General features: G+C 39.6%; 2 protein-coding genes across 2 annotated transcripts in view; both read left to right on the plus strand.

Annotated features, from left to right (window-relative positions):
* The window catches only part of LOC122677018 (interferon-activable protein 203-like), a 40535-nt gene extending 35832 nt beyond the window's left edge, over window positions 1-4703 (plus strand). Inside the window, exon 9 of the mRNA XM_043876721.1 lies at window positions 4546-4703. Coding sequence (XP_043732656.1) covers window positions 4546-4584 — 39 coding nt within the window. The 3' untranslated portion in view covers window positions 4585-4703. The remainder of the gene's footprint in view (window positions 1-4545) is intronic.
* Window positions 4704-14903: 10200 nt separating this feature from the next.
* LOC122677017 (catenin alpha-1-like) lies at window positions 14904-18322 on the plus strand. The gene has a single exon (XM_043876720.1). It carries the CDS (start codon window positions 14987-14989, stop codon window positions 17705-17707), a length of 2721 nt encoding a protein of 906 aa, XP_043732655.1. The 5' UTR covers window positions 14904-14986; the 3' UTR covers window positions 17708-18322.
* Window positions 18323-19346: the final 1024 nt, after the last annotated feature.

Consider the following 19346-nt stretch of genomic DNA (forward strand, 5'->3'; position numbering starts at 1 on the left):
TCTAAGCTAAATATTGTAAAGTTGTTCGAATTTTCAGATCAGGTGGATTAATTATTAAATTTTGACTTTTTAAGTTTATTTCAAATACTGGATCTATGATTTGCTAGTTGACTAATGACTTAAACACTAGAAACTTCTGATTCATCATCTATAAAATGGAGGAAATATCTTTTATCTCAGAGGGTAGTTACTTGCCCATTTCAGATCTATTAATAAATGATCAAGGATGTCTCTGAGCCTTTCAGAATACAAAGTTACCTGCCTTTGGTGAGATACACATGCTGGTCAACAACAGAGGTGACTGGTCCTACAGGACAAATTTCATGGTTTTTGTCAAACTCACACATTCATGTGGAATGAATTCTTTGAATACTAACAAAGGCTACTATGAGCATACTTTGCTTTATTATACTTCACGTTCTTGTGTTTCATAGATATTTGCTTTTTTAAAATTTATTTATTGTACAAATAAAGGATTTGTAGCAATCCTGTGTAGAGCAAGTCTCCTGGAGTCATTTTTCCAAAACATTTTTCACTTAGAGTGTCTGTGTCATGTTTGGCAATTCTCTTAATATTTCAAGCTTTTTCTTGAATTTGTCATTTTTATCTGGGGTTAGTGATCTTTGATGTTACTATTGAAATCGTTTTGGAGTGTCATGAACTGCATGCTTGTATAAGATGGGGAATTTCTTTGATAAATGTTATGTGTGTTCTGAATGCTCCCCTGATGGACAATTCCCCCATCTCTCTCTCTCCCCTTAGTCTCCCAATTCCCTGAGGCAAAACAATATTGAAATTAGGTCATTTAATAACTCTAAGGAAGCTGCTAGGTGTTCAAGTGAAAGGAAGTGTTATACATCTCTCACATTAAATAAAAAACTAGAAATGATTAAGCTTAGTGAGAAAAGAAAAAAAAGCTGTCAAAAGTTAGGCCTCTTTTAACAGACAAGTTGTGAATGCAAAAATTTTTTAAAGAAATTAGAAATGTTATGCCAGTGAATCTATGAATGATAAGACAACAAAACAGCCTTATTGTTGACATGGAAATTTTGTGGTCTGGATAGAAATCATTCTCAGGGAAAAGCCCTAACACTTAAATACTGTGAAGGCTGAGAGACGTAAGAAATCTGCAGAAGGAAAGTTTGAAGGTAGCAGAAACTGATTCATTAGGTTTAAGGAAAGAAGCTATCTCTAACGTAAATGTATAAGGTGAGGCAGCAAGTGTTGCTGATATAGAAGCTGCGGAAAGTTATCCAGAAGACCTAGCAGAGATGATTGTTAATGATTGCTACACTCAACAACAGATTTCCAGGGAAGATGAAGCAGTCTTATATTGTAAGAAGATATCATCTAGAACTTTCACAGAGAAGAGAAGTTAGTGCTGGCTTAAAAGCTTCAAAGGACAGCCTGACTCTACTGTTATGGGCTAGTGCAGCCAGTGACTACGTTCTGAAAATCTTAGGGCCCTTAAGAATACTAAATCTTCTCTGCTTTTGCTCTTGTAAATGGCACAATACAGCCTGGAGGACAGTACATCTGTTTATAACATGTTTTACTGAGTATTTTAAGTCCACTGCTGAGACCTACTGTTCAGAAAAAGAAAAAAAAGATTCCTTTTTAAAATATTACTGCTCATTGACAATGCACCTGATCACCCAAGATCTTCTATGGAGATATATGAAGAAATTAATGTTGTTATCATGCTAACATAACATCCATTCTGCAGCCCATGGATTATGATTTAAGAAATACATTTCACAAGGCTATAGTCGCAGTGAAAGATATGACTCTTCTGACAGATCTAGGCAAAGTCAAACAAAAACCTTTTGGAAAGGATTCAGCATTCTAGATGTCATAAAGAACATTCATATTTCATGGGAAGAGGTCAAAATCCCAAGATGAATAAGCATTTGAAGGAAATTAATTCCAGTCCTCATGGGTGATTTTGAAAGGTTCAAGACTTCAGTGAAGGAAGTAATGGCAGATGTGGTAGATACAGAAAATGAACTAGAATTAGAAGTGGAGCCTGAAGATGTGACTGAATTGTTGGACTTCGATGATAACTTTAATAGATGTGGTGTTGTTTCTTGTTGTTCTTGTTCAGTCACTAACATGCCTGACTCTTTGTGACCCAATGGACTGCGGCACACCAGGCCTCCCTCTCCTTCACTATCTCCCAGAGTTTCCTCAAATTCATGTCCATTGACTTGGTGATGATATCTAACCATCTCTGGGTGAGCAAAGAAAATAGCTTCTTGAAATGTCATCTACTCCTGAGGATGATGCTGTGAATATTGTTGAAACATAAAGGATTTAGAATATTACACAAACTTAGTTGATAAAACAGTGGCAGGGTTTGAGAAGTTTGGCTCTAATTTTGAAAAAAAAAAAGTTATACTATGGCTATTGTTGGCGAGGAAAGAAAATTTCTTCTGCCCTTCTAAGTTTTTTAGACTGGTCTAAGAATTAAAATGAGATAGATTAATAAGAGAAATGCAAACAAAAGTTTAATAACATGTATACGTGGAGAGTATACATGTCGTACTTGCTTGCTCCTTGGAAGAAAAGTTATGACAAACCTAGACAGCATATTAAAGTTGCAGTCCTTGAGTTCACAGAGAATTGGAAACAACTGAGCTACTGAACTGACTGATTCATGAAGAGACCCAGAAAAAATGAATAGCTCACCAAGATGGCTGAAACCCTCAACTTAAATACCATCTTCAGTTAATGATAAAAGAGAATGTCAGGGGTAGTTGTTTGAGACCTCCACTGGGGAGAAAGACAATTCACATAGAGATGGAAGAATGAATGTTTTAGTAAACAAATGTTTGCTGGACACGCAGAGATGGGACAGAGAGTGGACTCTACTCTCTGGGCCCTGCAAAGCTTCTTCTACCACATTTAGCCCATATTCTTTGCAGATACCTCTTATGAGACCTTTATTCTGAGAACGTCCTCTTTATCTAAATTCTCTAGGTAGCTAAGTTCAGTTCAGTTGTCACTCAGTTGTGTCCAACTCTTTGTGACCCCACAGACTGCAGCACGCCAGGCCTCCCTGTCCATCACCAACTCCCAGAGTTTACCCAAACTCACGTCCATTGGGTCGGTGATGCCATCCAACCATATCATCCTCTGCCATCCCCTTCTCCTCCTGCCTTCAATCTTTCCCAGCATCAGAGTCTTTTCTTTGAGTCAGTTCTTTGCATCAGGTGGCCAAATTATTGGAGCTTCAGCATCAGTCCTTCCAAATGAATATTCAGGACTGATTTCCTTTAGGATGGACTGATTGGATCTCCTTGCAGTCCAAGGGACTCTCAAGAGTCTTTTCCAACACCACAGTTCAAAAGCATCAATTCTTCGTGTTCAGGTTTCTTTATAGTCCAACTATCATATCCATACATGACTACTGGAAAAACCATATCTTTGACTAGACGGACTTTTGTTGGCAAAGTAATGTCTCTGCTTTTTAATATGCTGTCTAGTTTGGTCATAACTTTTCCTTCCAGGAGCAAGCATCTTTTAGGTACTAAAGAGGATGTGAAAAGAAAGATTTCCAGAGACTTCTGTTTCTTAAAAATAATCAGTGTAAGTTAATCCTCATGCCTGAAAGACATCTTTTGGGGGTGATAAATTTCCTCTACACTATCAAACAGCACTGCATACTACAGAGAGATTTTCCATGAAAGGAAAACTCAATCAGTCCAACAAAATTCATCATTGTCTTATTTAAGAAATTGCCACCACTAACCCAAGGTTCAACAAACATCAGCTTCATCAGTTGGCAGCCATCAATATCCAGGCAAGATCCTTCTCCAGAAAAAAAAAAAAAAAAAAAAAGATTATGACTCACTGAAGATTCAGATGATGGTTAATGTTTTTTAGTAATAAAGTATTTTTTGATTCAGTTATGTACATTGATGCTCTTACACAGTTAATAGACTGCAGTATAGTATTGTATAAACATAACTTTTATATGTACTGGGAAAGCAAACAAATTATGTGTCATTTTATTGCAATATTCTCCTTGTGACAGTGGTCTGGAACTGAACCCATAATATCTCTGAGGTATGCCTGCACTGGAATGCAAACAGATCAAACTCAAAGGCTGACATATCCAGGCACTCAGAAATGCACATGCTCTTTAGTCTTGCCAGTTCTCAGGCTCTCAATGAGATATCCCAACCCTTCCTTCACAGCATGGCACCAAGAATACCTTTTGCCCCTTCCTTCTACCTTTCCTCCCAGGAAGAACTTTCCCTTCAACTCTTGACCTTGAGTATAATTGCTTCTTCCTTTCTCTTGTTCTCCAACAGCTCCTGCCTGTCCACATGCATTTATGCTGGATATGAGTCCACATCTCATTTGAGGGTCCCAACAAAGAATTGGGGTGGTGGCTCAAAAGTTAGGAATTCACTAAATAAGCTAGATGAGAGTCGGAGAAGAGGCTCTTAGGTGGGAAGAGGAAAAGGGATGTGACAGTGTTAATGAAGGGAGAAATGTATAATCAGGTTCATCTCATTGTTTATCTTTTTCTTCTTCAAGGTCACCAAGGTCAAGCAAAGAACAACCACACAATCCTGAGTCATATATGGAAACCTGCTCAGAGCTGTTCTTCTAAAAACTTGGATGTCATTAATATTGATGTTTATGGAACTAAGATACAATTAAAGCAAAAATGTGTGTATATATATACATATATATATACACAGAAACATATAGTGTACTATATTAGCTGTTACTTGTTAGGAATGAAAAGCTTTTCATTTTTTTATACTTTTCTGTAACATCTAAATGTCCCATTTTGAATCTATAACTTTTATAACTTGGAAAAAAATAAATATTATATTTTTCTTTCATGAAGGTATGTACCCCTAGGAGTCTAATTCATTGTTTTGTTGCTTAAAAGGAAATAGTCATCTACGGCCTGAAAATCAGATAGAGACACCTAAGCCTCAAGCAATATTTGAATTTATACTTTGTGTGTGATCTTTATAGGATATAACTCTGGTCAAGAATGAACAGATTGAGCAAGCTGTGCTCAAAGAACCCAGGAGGACAGCAGACCAACTGAAATTCCATCTGTCCTTCAATTGCCAACCCCCATCCCAGGGTGGAGCTGCTTTAGTAAAACAATGTTATCTTTTCAGAATTGACCTCCTGGAGGGGCCAGAATTGGGTAATTTGCTGACAAAATAAGGCGGCTTTTGGCTATTTGCCAGAAGTCACTAGTACATTTTGAAAGTAACTCTAGCCCCTCTGATGTGAAATAACTGGTTCCACTTATTTATTCAGGTACCAGCAGCTCAGTAGTTCTCCAGTTATACTTCACGGTCCGCACATGTGTGGATCCGATGAGAAAGTTGCTCCAGGCAAAGACTTGGATTAGGCAAACACTGAAGAATAATTAATTTACTTTACAGTACAGTGGCAGAAAGTAACTAACACTGATTTTACAGTGTGTTCTTTTACATTTATTTTTTTGAGGTACAGTTGATTTATAATGTTAATTTCTGCTGTACAGCACACTGATTCAGTTATACATATTAATGTATTCTTTTTGTATAATTTAATAAACCACTATGGTTTATTACAGGATATTGAGTATAGTTTTCTTAGAGTGTATTTGTTGATCCCACATTTGGTACTTGATATTTTGCAATTACTTTGTGTCACTTAATCTTATACCAGCTCTAGAGGGTTGATTGGATTCTTTTTTTTTTTTTTTCTTTAACTCTGCTAATAATAAAAAGAGACAGAATGGCAAGATCATGTTTTTAATGACTAGAACAGTTCCATCATAAAAAGAATTTCCCCCATCCCACTTTATTGTCGATGTTTTCTCTAATCCAAGCTCCTGGAAACCACTAATATAGTTTTTTATTTTTTTAAGTTATTTTATAATAGGAGGGAAATTGCTTTAGTGCTGTGCTGGATTCTGGGTACAACAACTCGAGTCAGTAATAGTTATACATATCCCCCTCCCTCATCCCAGCTGTCTAGGTCATCAAAGAGCACCATCTGGGCTCCTTGTGTTACACAACAGCTTCCCACTAGCTATCCATTTTACACTTAATACTGTATACATTCGATGCTACTTTCTCAATTCATCCCACCCTCTCCCGCCCCTGCTGTGTCCCTAAGTCCATTCTCTGCTTCCGCATCTCCATTCCTTCCCTGAACGTCGGTTCATCAGCACTACTTTCCTAGATTCCAGAGACAGAAACAAATGCATATATTAATGCATATGTAGGGAATCTAGAAAAGCTTAAAGTGAAAGTTGCTCAGTTGCGTCCAACTCTTTGTGACCCCATGGACTATACAGTCCATGGAATTCTCCAGCCCAGAATATTGGAGTGGGTAGCCTTTCCATTCTTCAGGGGATCTTCCCAACCCAGAGACTGAGCCCAGGTCTCCTGCATTGCAGGCAGATTCTTTACCAGCTGAGCCACCAGGAAAGCCCAAGATTACTGGAGTGGGTAGCCTACCCCTTCTCCAGTGGATCTTCCCAATCCAGGAATCAAACCAGGGTCTCCTGCATTGGAGGTGGATTCTTTACCAACTGAATTATCAGGGAAGGCCCTCTTAACTTAAACTTTCCCCTTTTCCAAAGTTTCCTAAGATGGAAGTTAAAGTGGGTATGGCATTTTGAGTCTGGCTGTTTTTACTTTGTATTTTGTGTTTAAGATTCATCTATGTAGTTGTGTGTATTTTTTTTTTCTTTTTATTGCTGTGTAGAATTTAATGTGTGTACTCACTGAAGTTTATCCATTCCCCAAGAGAGGAACAATTGGATTGTTGACACTTTTACATAGTTACAAATAAAACTGAGGTGAATACTCACATGCAGATTTTTGTGATGGACAGGGAGGCCTGGCGTGCTGCGATTTATGGGGTCGCAAAGAGTCGGATACGACTGAGTGACTGAACTGAACTGATGTTATCATTCAATGAGTAAAACTTTTGGGGTGACATTGTTGGTTTGTATGGTAAATGTATTTCAAATAGGTAAGAAATTGCCAAACTGTTTTCTAAGGTGACTATAGGTTTTTCATTCCCTGGAGCAATCTGTGAGAGTTTCAGTTGCTCTGCATCCACCTCAGGATTTAGCACTGTAGGTGAATGTTAATTAAAAAAACAAAACAAAACAAAACAAACAAAACTGTCCAACTCTGTTGCAAAGCAGTGTACCATTTAATATTCCCGCTACCATTGTACGACAGTCTTAACTCCTCCTTGTCCTCATCGGTTGCTGGTATGGTCAATCTTTTAAAATTTTAGTCATTCTAATTTCTGCATAGTGGTGTCTCACTGTAGTTTTAATTTTCATTTCCCTAAAGATAAATTAGTTTGAGCATCATCTTTTTATGTGTTTATTTGCCACCTGTGTATCTTTTTTTTGCTCATCTTAAAAATTTAACTGTTTGTTCTCACAAACAGTTATGGGAATCCTTCATAAATTATGGTTTTAGGATCCTTAGTAGCTATGTGACTAGCAAATATTACATCTCAATCTACGGCTTGTCTTTTCGTGCTTTTAAGGTATCTTTTGAAAAGACATGTTTATTTTGATGAAGTTTAAATTATCAAAATTTTTCTTATGAAGATTTTTTAATACTTGGGGGGAAATCAAAACACAAATGTGACACAGGAAAATTATGTAAAATTCAAATTTCAGTGTCTACCATGCAGTTTTATTAGAACACAAACACACACTCTATGGATTGTCTATGGCTGCTTTTGTAGCCAATGCAAAGTAAACATCTGTAACAGAAACTTTAGGGCTCACATAGATTAAAACATTGGGTTGGCCATGAAGTTTGTTCAGGTTTTTCTGTATTACCCTACATAAAAACCCAAAATAACTGTTTGGCCAACCCAATATGTACTATTGGATGTTTTACTGAAAAAATTTTCCAATCCTTCTTTTTGAACCTCAGTTATCTTGTAGAACATAGAAAATATGAGAAAATAAATTTTATATTAGCTTCATTTTTCATATTATCAGTGAGGCTGACTCTTTTCATGCTCTAAACCTTTGATATTTTTGCTGTGAATTTGGTTATTTGTCATGTATATTAACTTGTATAGCTACAAATAGTACATATTTTTCATTAATTATTTTTTCATTCAATAGATATTGAACATCTATAATATTCCTGAATATTTACATAGAGCAGAACCCTATCCTCACCTCAAACTAAACCCAGCTATGGGCTTCAATAAATGAGAAATACACTTTTATTGTGATAACATGTTGAAATGTTGGAATTGTTTATCCAGGAATTATCCTATCCCGACTCATCAGGAGTTAGGAAGGAGCCTGTGAGCTGTTGCTCTCCAGTAACTCACAATCTGGTTGAAGAGGTTGTACATATCAGGTATTCTTCAATTAAATGCTTGGTTAGACCAGTTGATCTGAATTGATCCCTTTCAATTCAATTTTTTGACCTTAATAACCTGGATGGAGACAAAATACACATGGTTGAGATGAGGCTGATCAGTTATCCCTCCTCTGCTCTCAGTGACTCTGTCCTCTTAAAGTGCATTTTTCTTTTCTTCTCATAAAATTATCTTCTTCCTTTCCTCCCAGTGGGCTTCCCTGGTGGCTTAGATGGTAAAGAATTCACCTGCAGAGTGGGAGACCTGGGTTTGATCCTCGGGTTAGGAAGATGCCCTGGAGAAGGGAATGGCTACCCACTCCAAGATTCTTGTCTGGAGAATTCCATGGACAGAGGAGCCTGGTGGGCTACAGTCCATGGGGTTGCACAGAATTGGACATGACTGAGCGACTTTCACTTTTACTTTCTTTCACTTCCTCCCAGTACATTGTTCACTCTTGGATAATTCTCCTGAAGTTACTATCTGGCTTGAGATATACACTCCTACTTAACAAGGGCACATATCCCAGTGTCTCACATCTCTACCCCACTCTTAAAAAGGGAGATAGCAGCCAGTACAGACAGTGCTGAGACCTGGGGATGAAGATCAGGTGGTGGCAGCAGGATGTACTGGTACAAGGGAGAGATGAAAGGTTGGGAGTAAGGGTTTACCCTGACTCAGTTTCCCTGGACTATGTGTAAGGATGGCTGAAGTGCCTCTGAGAAATGTGTTCTTAAGGTATACCTGGACTATGTCTATTTTTAAGATACATCTTTCAGAATAATTTAACCGACTTTGGGTAGTTGTCTGCATTAGACTTACACTGTTACTAGTGAACTGTTTGTGGAGTTGTGTGGGTATCGCAGTGTGTCTCTGCCTTATGAAGCCCATGTCCTCTTAATTGTGTGTCTAGGGTCTGTATCTTCTAAAAAAGCAGGCTCCTAGGTTCTCCTAAATTCTCTTAAGCTCACAGAACTAAATATCAGGGTCTTCCACACCATATCCTGTTCAATAGCACCTGTCCAGTTTGCTGAAAGCAAACACAAAGCATTATTCCTTTGGAGAGTTGACTTTCCTCCATGAAGTTCCCACCTTAATGAAACTATGAACTCCAGATTTCAGGTGTAGTTTCTTTCCAGTCTTTGACAGCTCAAAGAATATAAGTTGAAGTTTATCCCCTTCCTTATACTGGATTTTGTTCTCTTTTCCAAGCACCAATACTTCTATCCTTCCTGTGTTGTCATTTAGATTATATAATGTATGATTCCTCTGGTGTGCTTTCTGCAAAGATAAAATCAAAATCCAACTTTTGGTAATCTATTTAAGGAATGCCACATCAGTCAGACATCAGAAGTGCCAGTAACAGCCTCCAGAAAGAGACATAAGGGAAAAACTACAGGCTTGAAACTGGCAGATATATAGTTAGTGTGCTGTGCTGCGTTTATGTTAGTAAATTCAGGTAGAGAAGACAGTCCTGTTTTACTTTGATCCTATTGCCTCTTAGGTCCATCTTTCAGGTCCCAAGCTTCTTTCCCTTAGAAGGCCAGGATGACCCTGTGAACCAGTAATTGGTCAGGCGAGTAGTTGGAATAGTTAAGGGAAAGAAATTCCTGAGTTGGAGGACAATCACTCAAAGCAACAAATGCAGGAGAGAGATGAGCAAATGAGACAAAACCAATAGAGTCTAAATAAGAGTTAGGAATGAGGGGAAGCAGAATAAGTCACCCCCAAATATTTCACTTTGACTTATGGATTTTTAGTTGAAGATAATTAAGACCCAGCAGATTTAGGAAAAGTTTTTTACCTCTCCTTGAACCACATAAAAGAATTTAGATATGAGGACACTACCAGAAAGAGCTATTACTAAAGATACCTTTCTACAGCAGAAAGATTTATCTGTATGATAGGACAAACACCTATTTAACAAACATCTGCTCTTTTCATTTTCCTGTGAATTGTCTTCCTCCCCTTTGAAGACCAGACCCCTACCTCCTTCTCCTTAGCTCAGGATAGTGTATAAGACTCAATTGCCTGACCCTGTTGAAGTCATATTTTTTATGGTGCTCCCATACAGTTTAAATTACAGACACTTCCTGCTACATTGGATTGTCCTAGGTACTGACATATCCTGAGTCAAACTCCATCTAGTCTTGTCTCTCTAAATGTAGTTCCATGGAATGCTAATGCCTCCAGCAGAACAAACCTTCCTACTGAGTCAGCACCCAGCTTCATCTCCACTCATCTCACCTTGTTCCTTCCTCTACTTTCATTTGCATGGTTCAAAATCTCCAGCCACTTAATTTATTTCAGACAAGTTGTTATGAAGCTAAATCAGAAGTAATGAAGTGATGAGGGAAAAAGGAAAATACATGATCAGGGATATAAAACAGGTAATCAAAATGTGGAACACATTACATGGGAAAGAACTTAGTGAGTTGGGCCATGAACCAACTGGATACTCAGAAATCTTGGCCCTAAGGTCATCTCAAACTCAATATATCAAAACTTCTCCCATACATACCTCTTCAGTCAGTTCAGTTCAGTCACTCAGTCATGTCCGACTCTTTGCAACCCCATGAACTGCAGCACACCAGGCCTCCCTGTCCATCACCAACTCTCGGAGTTTACTCAAACCCATGTCCATCGAGTCGGTGATGCCATCCAGTCATCTCATCCTCTGTCGTCCCCTTCTCCTCCTGCCCCCAACCCCTCCCAGCATCAGGGTCTTTTCCAAAGAGCCAACTCTTCGCATGAGGTGGCCAAAGTATTGGAGTTTCAGCTTCAGCATCAGTCCTTCCAATGAACATCCAGGACTGATCTCATTTAGGATGGACTGGCTGGATCTCCTTGCAGTCCAAGGGACTCTCAAGAGTCTTCTCCAACACCACAGTTCAAAAGCATCAATTCTTCGGCACTCAGCTTTCTTTGTAGTCCAACTCTCACTTCCATATGTGACCACTGGAAAAACAATAGCCTTGACTAGACAGACCTTTGTTGGCAAAGTAATGTCTCTGCTTTTTAATATGCTATCTAGGTTGGTCATAACTTTCCTTCCAAGGAGTACATACCTCTTAGACTATGGTAAATTAATTCTTCTTTTCTTATTTTTGTTTACCACCGAATTTTCCAAGCTATAAACTTGAAATAATTGCTTTTTTCTCTCTTTCACCTTCAATTGTTAGTGAGTGCCTGTGGATCAGCCTCCCTAAGCTCCAATCCCTCCTCTTCCACAGTGTTGTTTCTGTCTTTCAGTTCTTTAAAGTCCTAGTGTACATTCTGGAAACTCAAGATCCAAACATAAGAATGTAAATCTGTTGAGAGCTAGATCCATCATGCAAAATATGATTCTTTGGCCAGAAAGGAACCTGAGAAGGCACAAAATCTACACATCTGAATCTGTGTAGGCCACACATCAATCATGAACATTTTAGTCCTTACAGGCAGCACAGGAGAAAAAGCATGACTTCTGTAATCAAATAAATAGAAATTAATCCAGGCTCTGGCACTGACAGTGTGTTCTTGGACAAATTGTACAGTTTCTGTGATTTGTAATTGCCTGGCTTGTAAAATGGAGATAATAAAATTATCTACATCAGGGCACTGTTCTGTAGATTAAATTAGTTAATTAATTTATGCAAAAATAACCACTGAGCCCATGCTCTGAGCCAGTCACTCTCCCATGTGCTGGGAATATAACATGAAAAGAAATAGAAAAACATCTTTACTCTTATGAAGTGTATATTCTAGTGGGTAGAGAAAAATAAACATAATTGAGTAAAATATACATAATAGAAAGTGATAATTACAAAGCAAATAAACCTAGCAAAAGATCTCTTGGGCAGGAAAAACTTCCAACAGTTACAAATGTCTTTGAAATAGGAGTGTTGCTGGAAGCTTGAGGAACTGTGAGGAGGCCAGTGTGGCTGCAGTGAAATGCTGGAAGATAAGGTCAATGCAGTGACAATTTTCTTGTATGACTACACTGGCCATGCACAGCAGGTGTTTGTTCTACTTGGTCAATCCTTGTGCCATGAGGCACTCATGTTTATAGGAGATAAAGTGTGGAAACTAGCTAGGGTCCAGAAGATGGCCAACCGAATGAATTGCCAGGAGACAGCAAGGAGGTATTTCTGGAAAACAAATTTTAACTTAAAGTCAGGAGTAGAATATTATGGTGGGTAGGAAAGAAGTTAGATTAAGAATTCAGAAAAAAAAATGCAGTGACAAGCAGTTATGTGCAAAATTTAGGGTGAAAGTTATATCTGAGCTGGGCTAGGGTTGCAACGGTTACACATGAAAGCAAAGCTGGAACCCTTGCACAAAATTGGAAATTCAGTTAAATTGTAAGGTGGAATTCTTTTCTCTCCAACTTGAAGGCTTCTCCCATCTTGTATTTCTTCTCTCCCATTCTGCAGACTGCACCTCAAATTTATCTTCTTTTACCTTTTCTTTTTCCCAAACTAATATCATCAACCCTGGTCAATTCTGGCATCTGTGACTTAAAAATAATCTCCCTATTTTAAGTGGAATAAAGAGACCCAGTGTTGGAGCAGGAGAAGAGAGCAAACCTCTGTGGAAGCATCAGGGGTGATACAGCTAACTTCTGTACACACCTGGAAACGTCACCATTAAGCTCATCTGCTTAGCACAGCACAGGGAAAGTCCATGAAGTGATGCTGCTACTTACTGATCACCGGAACTATTGTTCTCCAAACCTCACAATAATGGACAGCACATATTTCCCCACTTCTCTGCTTTAATATCTGCTATTTTCATCCTCTATTTGATCATTTCATCTGAGACAGATCATTCTCCAGCCGGGCTTCTCTGATGACGCATCCTAGAGTAAGATTCCTCTACTCTGCTTTGTTTCAGGATGTCCTCTTCTTACTCTCAAGATTTTCTCAGATATTATTTTATTCTAAACTTGGAGATGAGATGCTTTGCTCTTGAAAGACACTGATCTCCCTACCCTAAATGTCTAATTTAGAGATTCTTCCATTATTAGAATATATTATTTTCTATGATTTACTCAGCCAAAGGGCAGAGTGAATTAGAATTTAAATTTCACAGTATTTTTTTCCTTGATATATATTGACTTATTGAGTACAGGGAAATAATTTAAAGTATTAGAGTAATGGTGTTTGGATCCAGAATTTCCTTTCTTTGAGTTTCATATTGGACCTTACGAATTTTGGGCCCATGGGAAGAAGCTCTTATGCACCCAAATTAATGTTCTTGCTTTCTTAAAATGCTTAAGTTATCACCTCATGATTGTCAGAAAGAAAAAAAGACAGGAATTATTCGCATGCAAGTTGTAGAAAGTTGGTGGAGGAATTGCTTACTGACTTACCGGCCATGACAAAGGAAGACCACTTTTCAGGTTTATAAAGCCAAAACTGATGTAAGCACTTCACTCTAGTCTTAGGATCACCAACTTTTATAGTAAAGAATAGGATCACCTTGGGAACAGAGATAAAGATCCTCCAGGGGCTCGAAATATGGCAAATTATTGCTTCTTAGTGTTATGACAGTGATTTAGGGCTTGTATGATGTTGTAGTTTCTGTATTGATATATCCAGAATAAAAGTACAACCATGGTGTAAATTATTATTGTATTCTCCAGTGAAAAAATTTTTATGGTTAAAAATTACTATTAGCAGAAATGCGTTCAAATAAATTTCATGACTGATTTTGCTGTGACTTACAAGTTTATACAAATGGAATTACTTTAAATTTCCCTATATTTTATCATGTTTTACTTCTCAGAAAGCTGGATTATTTTCTTTGGAGATAAAAATATCTAAGTTACTTAACTCGAATATATTTTGTAAATAAAACTTCTCAACATTTCTTCTTTTTGAAATCATCTTATAAGATATCTGAGTTGACCACATGATTTTTTTCTGACTTTCATCTACACTATTCCAGGCTTAGAAAGCCCAGTTAGAGAATACACACTGAAGAGATAAATGTAAATGATGAATATAAATGATGACATAAGTACATTATGCTACAATGATATAAATTATTATCTAGTTTCTAAGGCATTTAGCAGAAGGGACTGATTATGTCTTGCATTATAGTTTAGTCTGCTCTATGAAGTTAGAAGATGTAGGTTTTCGAGATGGCCTCAAGGTGGCAGTGATTACATGTAACCCAAAGTAACCCATGTAGCTCCAAGTAACCCAAAGCTCTGTGATTTTTGTGTGTGTGAGCTGGGAATCTAGAGGTGTTGGTGAATATAGTTTGAAAATATTTAGGAATGTCTTTTATTTTTTCTCTCAGCTGAATAATTTATTCCTCTCTCTTCAAAATAGCACCAAATTTCCCCTACTGCAACCTTTTTTCCATTTGCTATTGTAATGATACTAGAATTTTGTTATCCTGACTAGGTAAAAATGATCCAATAAGGAATGAAATTTCAGAAAAATTACCAGTGCAGAATGACTGGTAGCTCTGTGCTCCATGTAAGAAGTCAATTAGGTTCCTGTTTTATTTTAAATTCCATTCTAGCTCGGTACAGGACTGGGGGAGACAAAGCGGCGTCCCGTCGGCTTCTGGCCTCTGGAATCTTCCAGCGCTCGCCCAGCTCGCCGCAGAAATGACTGCTGTCCACACAGGCAACATAAACTTCAAATGGGACCCCAAAAGTCTAGAGATCAGGACTCTGGCAGTTGAAAGACTGTTAGAGCCTCTTGTTACCCAGGTTACAACCTTGGTAAACACCAATAGCAAGGGGCCCTCTAATAAGAAGAGAGGTCGTTCTAAGAAGGCCCATGTTTTGGCTGCATCTGTTGAACAAGCAACTGAGAATTTCTTGGAGAAGGGGGATAAAATTGCAAAGGAGAGTCAGTTTCTCAAGGAGGAGCTTGTGGCTGCTGTAGAAGATGTTCGAAAACAAGGTGATTTGATGAAGAGTGCTGCAGGAGAGTTTGCAGATGATCCCTGCTCTTCCGTGAAGCGTGGCAACATGGTTCGGGCAGCTCGGGCTTTGCTCTCTGCTGTTACCCGGCTGCTTATTTTGGCTGACATGGCAGATGTCTACAAATTACTTGTTCAGCTGAAACTTGTAGAAGATGGTATTTTGAAACTGAGGAATGCTGGCACTGAACAGGACTTGGGAATACAGTATAAAGCCCTGAAACCTGAAGTGGATAAACTGAACATTATGGCAGCCAAAAGACAACAGGAACTGAAAGATGTGGGCCATCGTGATCAGATGGCTGCAGCCAGAGGAATCCTGCAGAAAAACGTTCCAATCCTCTATACTGCATCCCAGGCATGCCTACAGCACCCTGACGTCGCAGCCTACAAGGCCAACAGAGACCTGATATACAAGCAGCTGCAACAGGCAGTCACAGGAATTTCTAATGCAGCCCAGGCCACTGCATCAGATGATGCCTCTCAGCACCAGGGTGGAGGAGGAGGAGAACTGGCATATGCCCTCAATAACTTTGATAAACAAATCATTGTGGACCCCTTGAGCTTCAGCGAGGAGCGCTTTAGGCCTTCCCTGGAGGAGCGCCTGGAAAGCATCATTAGTGGGGCTGCCCTGATGGCTGATTCATCCTGCACACGTGATGACCGGCGTGAGAGAATCGTGGCAGAGTGCAATGCTGTCCGCCAGGCCTTGCAGGACCTGCTCTCGGAGTACATGGGCAATGCTGGACGTAAAGAAAGAAGTGATGCACTCAATTCTGCAATAGATAAGATGACCAAGAAGACCAGAGACCTGCGTAGGCAGCTCCGCAAAGCTGTCATGGACCATGTTTCAGATTCATTTCTGGAAACCAACGTTCCACTTTTAGTATTGATTGAGGCTGCAAAGAATGGAAATGAGAAAGAAGTTAAAGAATATGCCCAAGTTTTCCGTGAACATGCCAACAAATTAATTGAGGTTGCCAACTTGGCCTGTTCCATCTCAAACAATGAAGAAGGTGTAAAGCTTGTTCGAATGTCTGCAAGCCAGCTAGAAGCCCTCTGTCCTCAGGTTATCAATGCTGCATTGGCTTTGGCAGCAAAACCACAGAGTAAACTGGCCCAAGAGAACATGGATCTTTTTAAAGAACAGTGGGAAAAACAAGTCCGAGTTCTCACAGATGCTGTCGATGACATTACTTCCATTGATGACTTCTTGGCTGTCTCAGAGAATCACATTTTGGAAGACGTGAACAAATGTGTCATTGCTCTCCAAGAGAAAGATGTGGATGGGCTGGACCGCACAGCTGGTGCAATTCGAGGCCGGGCTGCCCGGGTCATTCATGTCGTCACCTCAGAGATGGACAACTATGAACCAGGGGTCTACACAGAGAAAGTGCTGGAAGCAACCAAGCTGCTCTCCAACACAGTCATGCCACGTTTTACTGAGCAAGTGGAAGCGGCTGTGGAAGCCCTCAGCTCAGACCCCGCCCAGCCCATGGATGAGAACGAGTTTATCGATGCCTCCCGCCTGGTGTACGATGGCATCCGGGACATCAGGAAAGCAGTGTTGATGATAAGGACCCCTGAGGAGCTGGATGACTCTGACTTTGAGACGGAAGACTTTGATGTCAGAAGCAGGACAAGCGTCCAGACAGAAGATGACCAGCTAATAGCTGGCCAGAGTGCCCGGGCGATCATGGCTCAGCTTCCCCAGGAGCAGAAAGCAAAGATTGCAGAACAGGTGGCTAGTTTTCAGGAAGAAAAGAGCAAGTTGGATGCTGAGGTGTCCAAGTGGGACGACAGTGGCAATGACATCATCGTGCTGGCCAAGCAGATGTGCATGATCATGATGGAGATGACGGACTTCACCCGAGGTAAAGGACCACTCAAAAACACATCAGATGTGATCAGTGCCGCCAAGAAAATTGCTGAGGCAGGCTCCAGGATGGATAAGCTTGGCCGCACCATTGCAGACCATTGCCCAGACTCAGCCTGCAAGCAGGACCTGCTGGCCTACCTTCAGCGCATTGCCCTCTACTGCCACCAGCTCAACATCTGCAGCAAAGTCAAGGCCGAGGTGCAGAACCTTGGCGGGGAGCTGGTTGTCTCTGGGGTGGACAGCGCCATGTCCCTGATCCAAGCTGCAAAGAACTTGATGAATGCGGTGGTGCAGACAGTGAAGGCATCGTACGTGGCCTCCACCAAATACCAGAAGTCCCAGGGGATGGCGTCCCTCAACCTCCCTGCTGTGTCGTGGAAGATGAAGGCGCCTGAGAAAAAGCCCTTGGTGAAGAGAGAGAAACAGGATGAGACGCAGACCAAGATTAAAAGGGCATCTCAGAAGAAGCATGTGAACCCCGTGCAGGCCCTCAGTGAGTTCAAAGCTATGAACAGCATTTAAGGCTGCCTCCGGCCCTCCTAAAGATCCCTCACCGTTCTTTACTCTTGTGTATTTGCTAAACAGAAAACTGATGTTAGATTCCATAGGGGAAATAGATTCTTGAGACCTGGCCAACCTGGTGAATTTTGCAAGGACGTACTTGTGTTTCAGTCATAGAATTCAGAAGCATATATCTAGCTATATTTTTTATACTCCTAAATAATTAAAAGTAAAAATTCCGTAACCAAAGAGACTCCCACATGAACATGTTAGTAACACTGTTGACCAAATTGAGATGCTTGTCCTCCTAGTGGTGGCAGCAGTAGGTTTGGGAGAGGGTATCTGCCTGCACCTTGGTTCAGGGAGGGGCTTCCCCCAGTTCTGGCCACTTGGCTGGTAGTAAATGACCAAAGACGACCCGGAGCAAGCATCCTGGGCGTCTTAGGAGGTCCTGGAGAAAGGAACATTCCCAGACAGGTCTTTAGAGGGACAGGTCACACAAAACTAATTAAAACAATGTAATCTTAAAAAAATGGATTACTCTCTTTATAACGTGAAACGAGGGTTTTAACGCATGGTTACAATTACTAATGTACTCTGCTGTGGGACATTAATAAAGTTGCTTTTTTCAGGCTAGAATGTTGTGATGCCATAATCAGAACATGCTTTTTTACCTTCCTTCAGCTTCAAATGCAAATTCATCATTGGGTTCACTTCTAATAATTGCAGTGCTTCCTGCCTTGGGCTTTGGAGAGAAGCCTGACAAAATAGTGTTTGCTTAGGCAGTAATTTAGACTTACCTTATTTGTGATTACTATAGCAATTACTATAACTACAAGGTATAATTTTACTTTATTTAAATTTTATGAATTTGAATGTTTTTTACACTAACTTTCCCCAATAAAGTCCACTATGAAACCAAAAAAAAAAAAAAAATTCCATTTTAGATTATTCTTAGGTATATTTTGTATGTAGCAAATTTGTTTGTGTTCCATGCCACCCTTAGCTATTCTGGTGGGAAACCAGTTTTTGTTTTGTTTCCTTGTAGGTTTCATCTTTCATCTTTTGCCGAAGTTTCCTTCTGTGTAACCAGAAGTGTCTGCACATTTACTACTGTATAATGTTCTTCTCACAACCTCTCCTCACTTGAAGTAGAGCAGAGTAAATGGAACTATACTCAATATCTTGTAATAACCTGCAATGGAAAAGAATCTGAAATATATATATCTGAATCAATTTGCTGTACTTGAAACTAACAGGACATTGTAAATTAAATATATGTCAATAATAAAAGCAAAAACAAAGAATGCCTGTTCTTCCCTCCCCTTCTTCCCCAAATAATTGAAAAAGAACATCTTGAGAAATGATACTTTAGAAATCAAGACTGGAAGTTGGCTTTTCATGCTGAAATATAATTTGGCCATTGACCTGGGGTACCCAAGCCAGATGGTACAGCTGCACTGTGGTGGTCTTGAGGGGCCAGGTTGTCATCCACGCGTCCATTCCCTTGTCTGTTCAGTAAATATCTCTTGAGTTCCTAATAGGTAATAGGAACTGTTTTAGGTTCTGGTGATAAAACAGGGAGTTAAAAACAAATCCAAGTTTTACAGAGATTTTATTCTAATGAGAGAGGTACATCTTTTTCTTGACCACAAATTAA

This window comes from Cervus elaphus, chromosome 20, assembly GCF_910594005.1.
Source record: "Cervus elaphus chromosome 20, mCerEla1.1, whole genome shotgun sequence".
Lineage (NCBI taxonomy): Eukaryota > Metazoa > Chordata > Mammalia > Artiodactyla > Cervidae > Cervus > Cervus elaphus.

Coding starts and splice junctions, on each gene's coding strand:
- LOC122677017 (XM_043876720.1), top strand. CDS start 14,987: ATGACTGCTGTCCACACAGGCAACATAAACTTCAAATGGGACCCCAAA.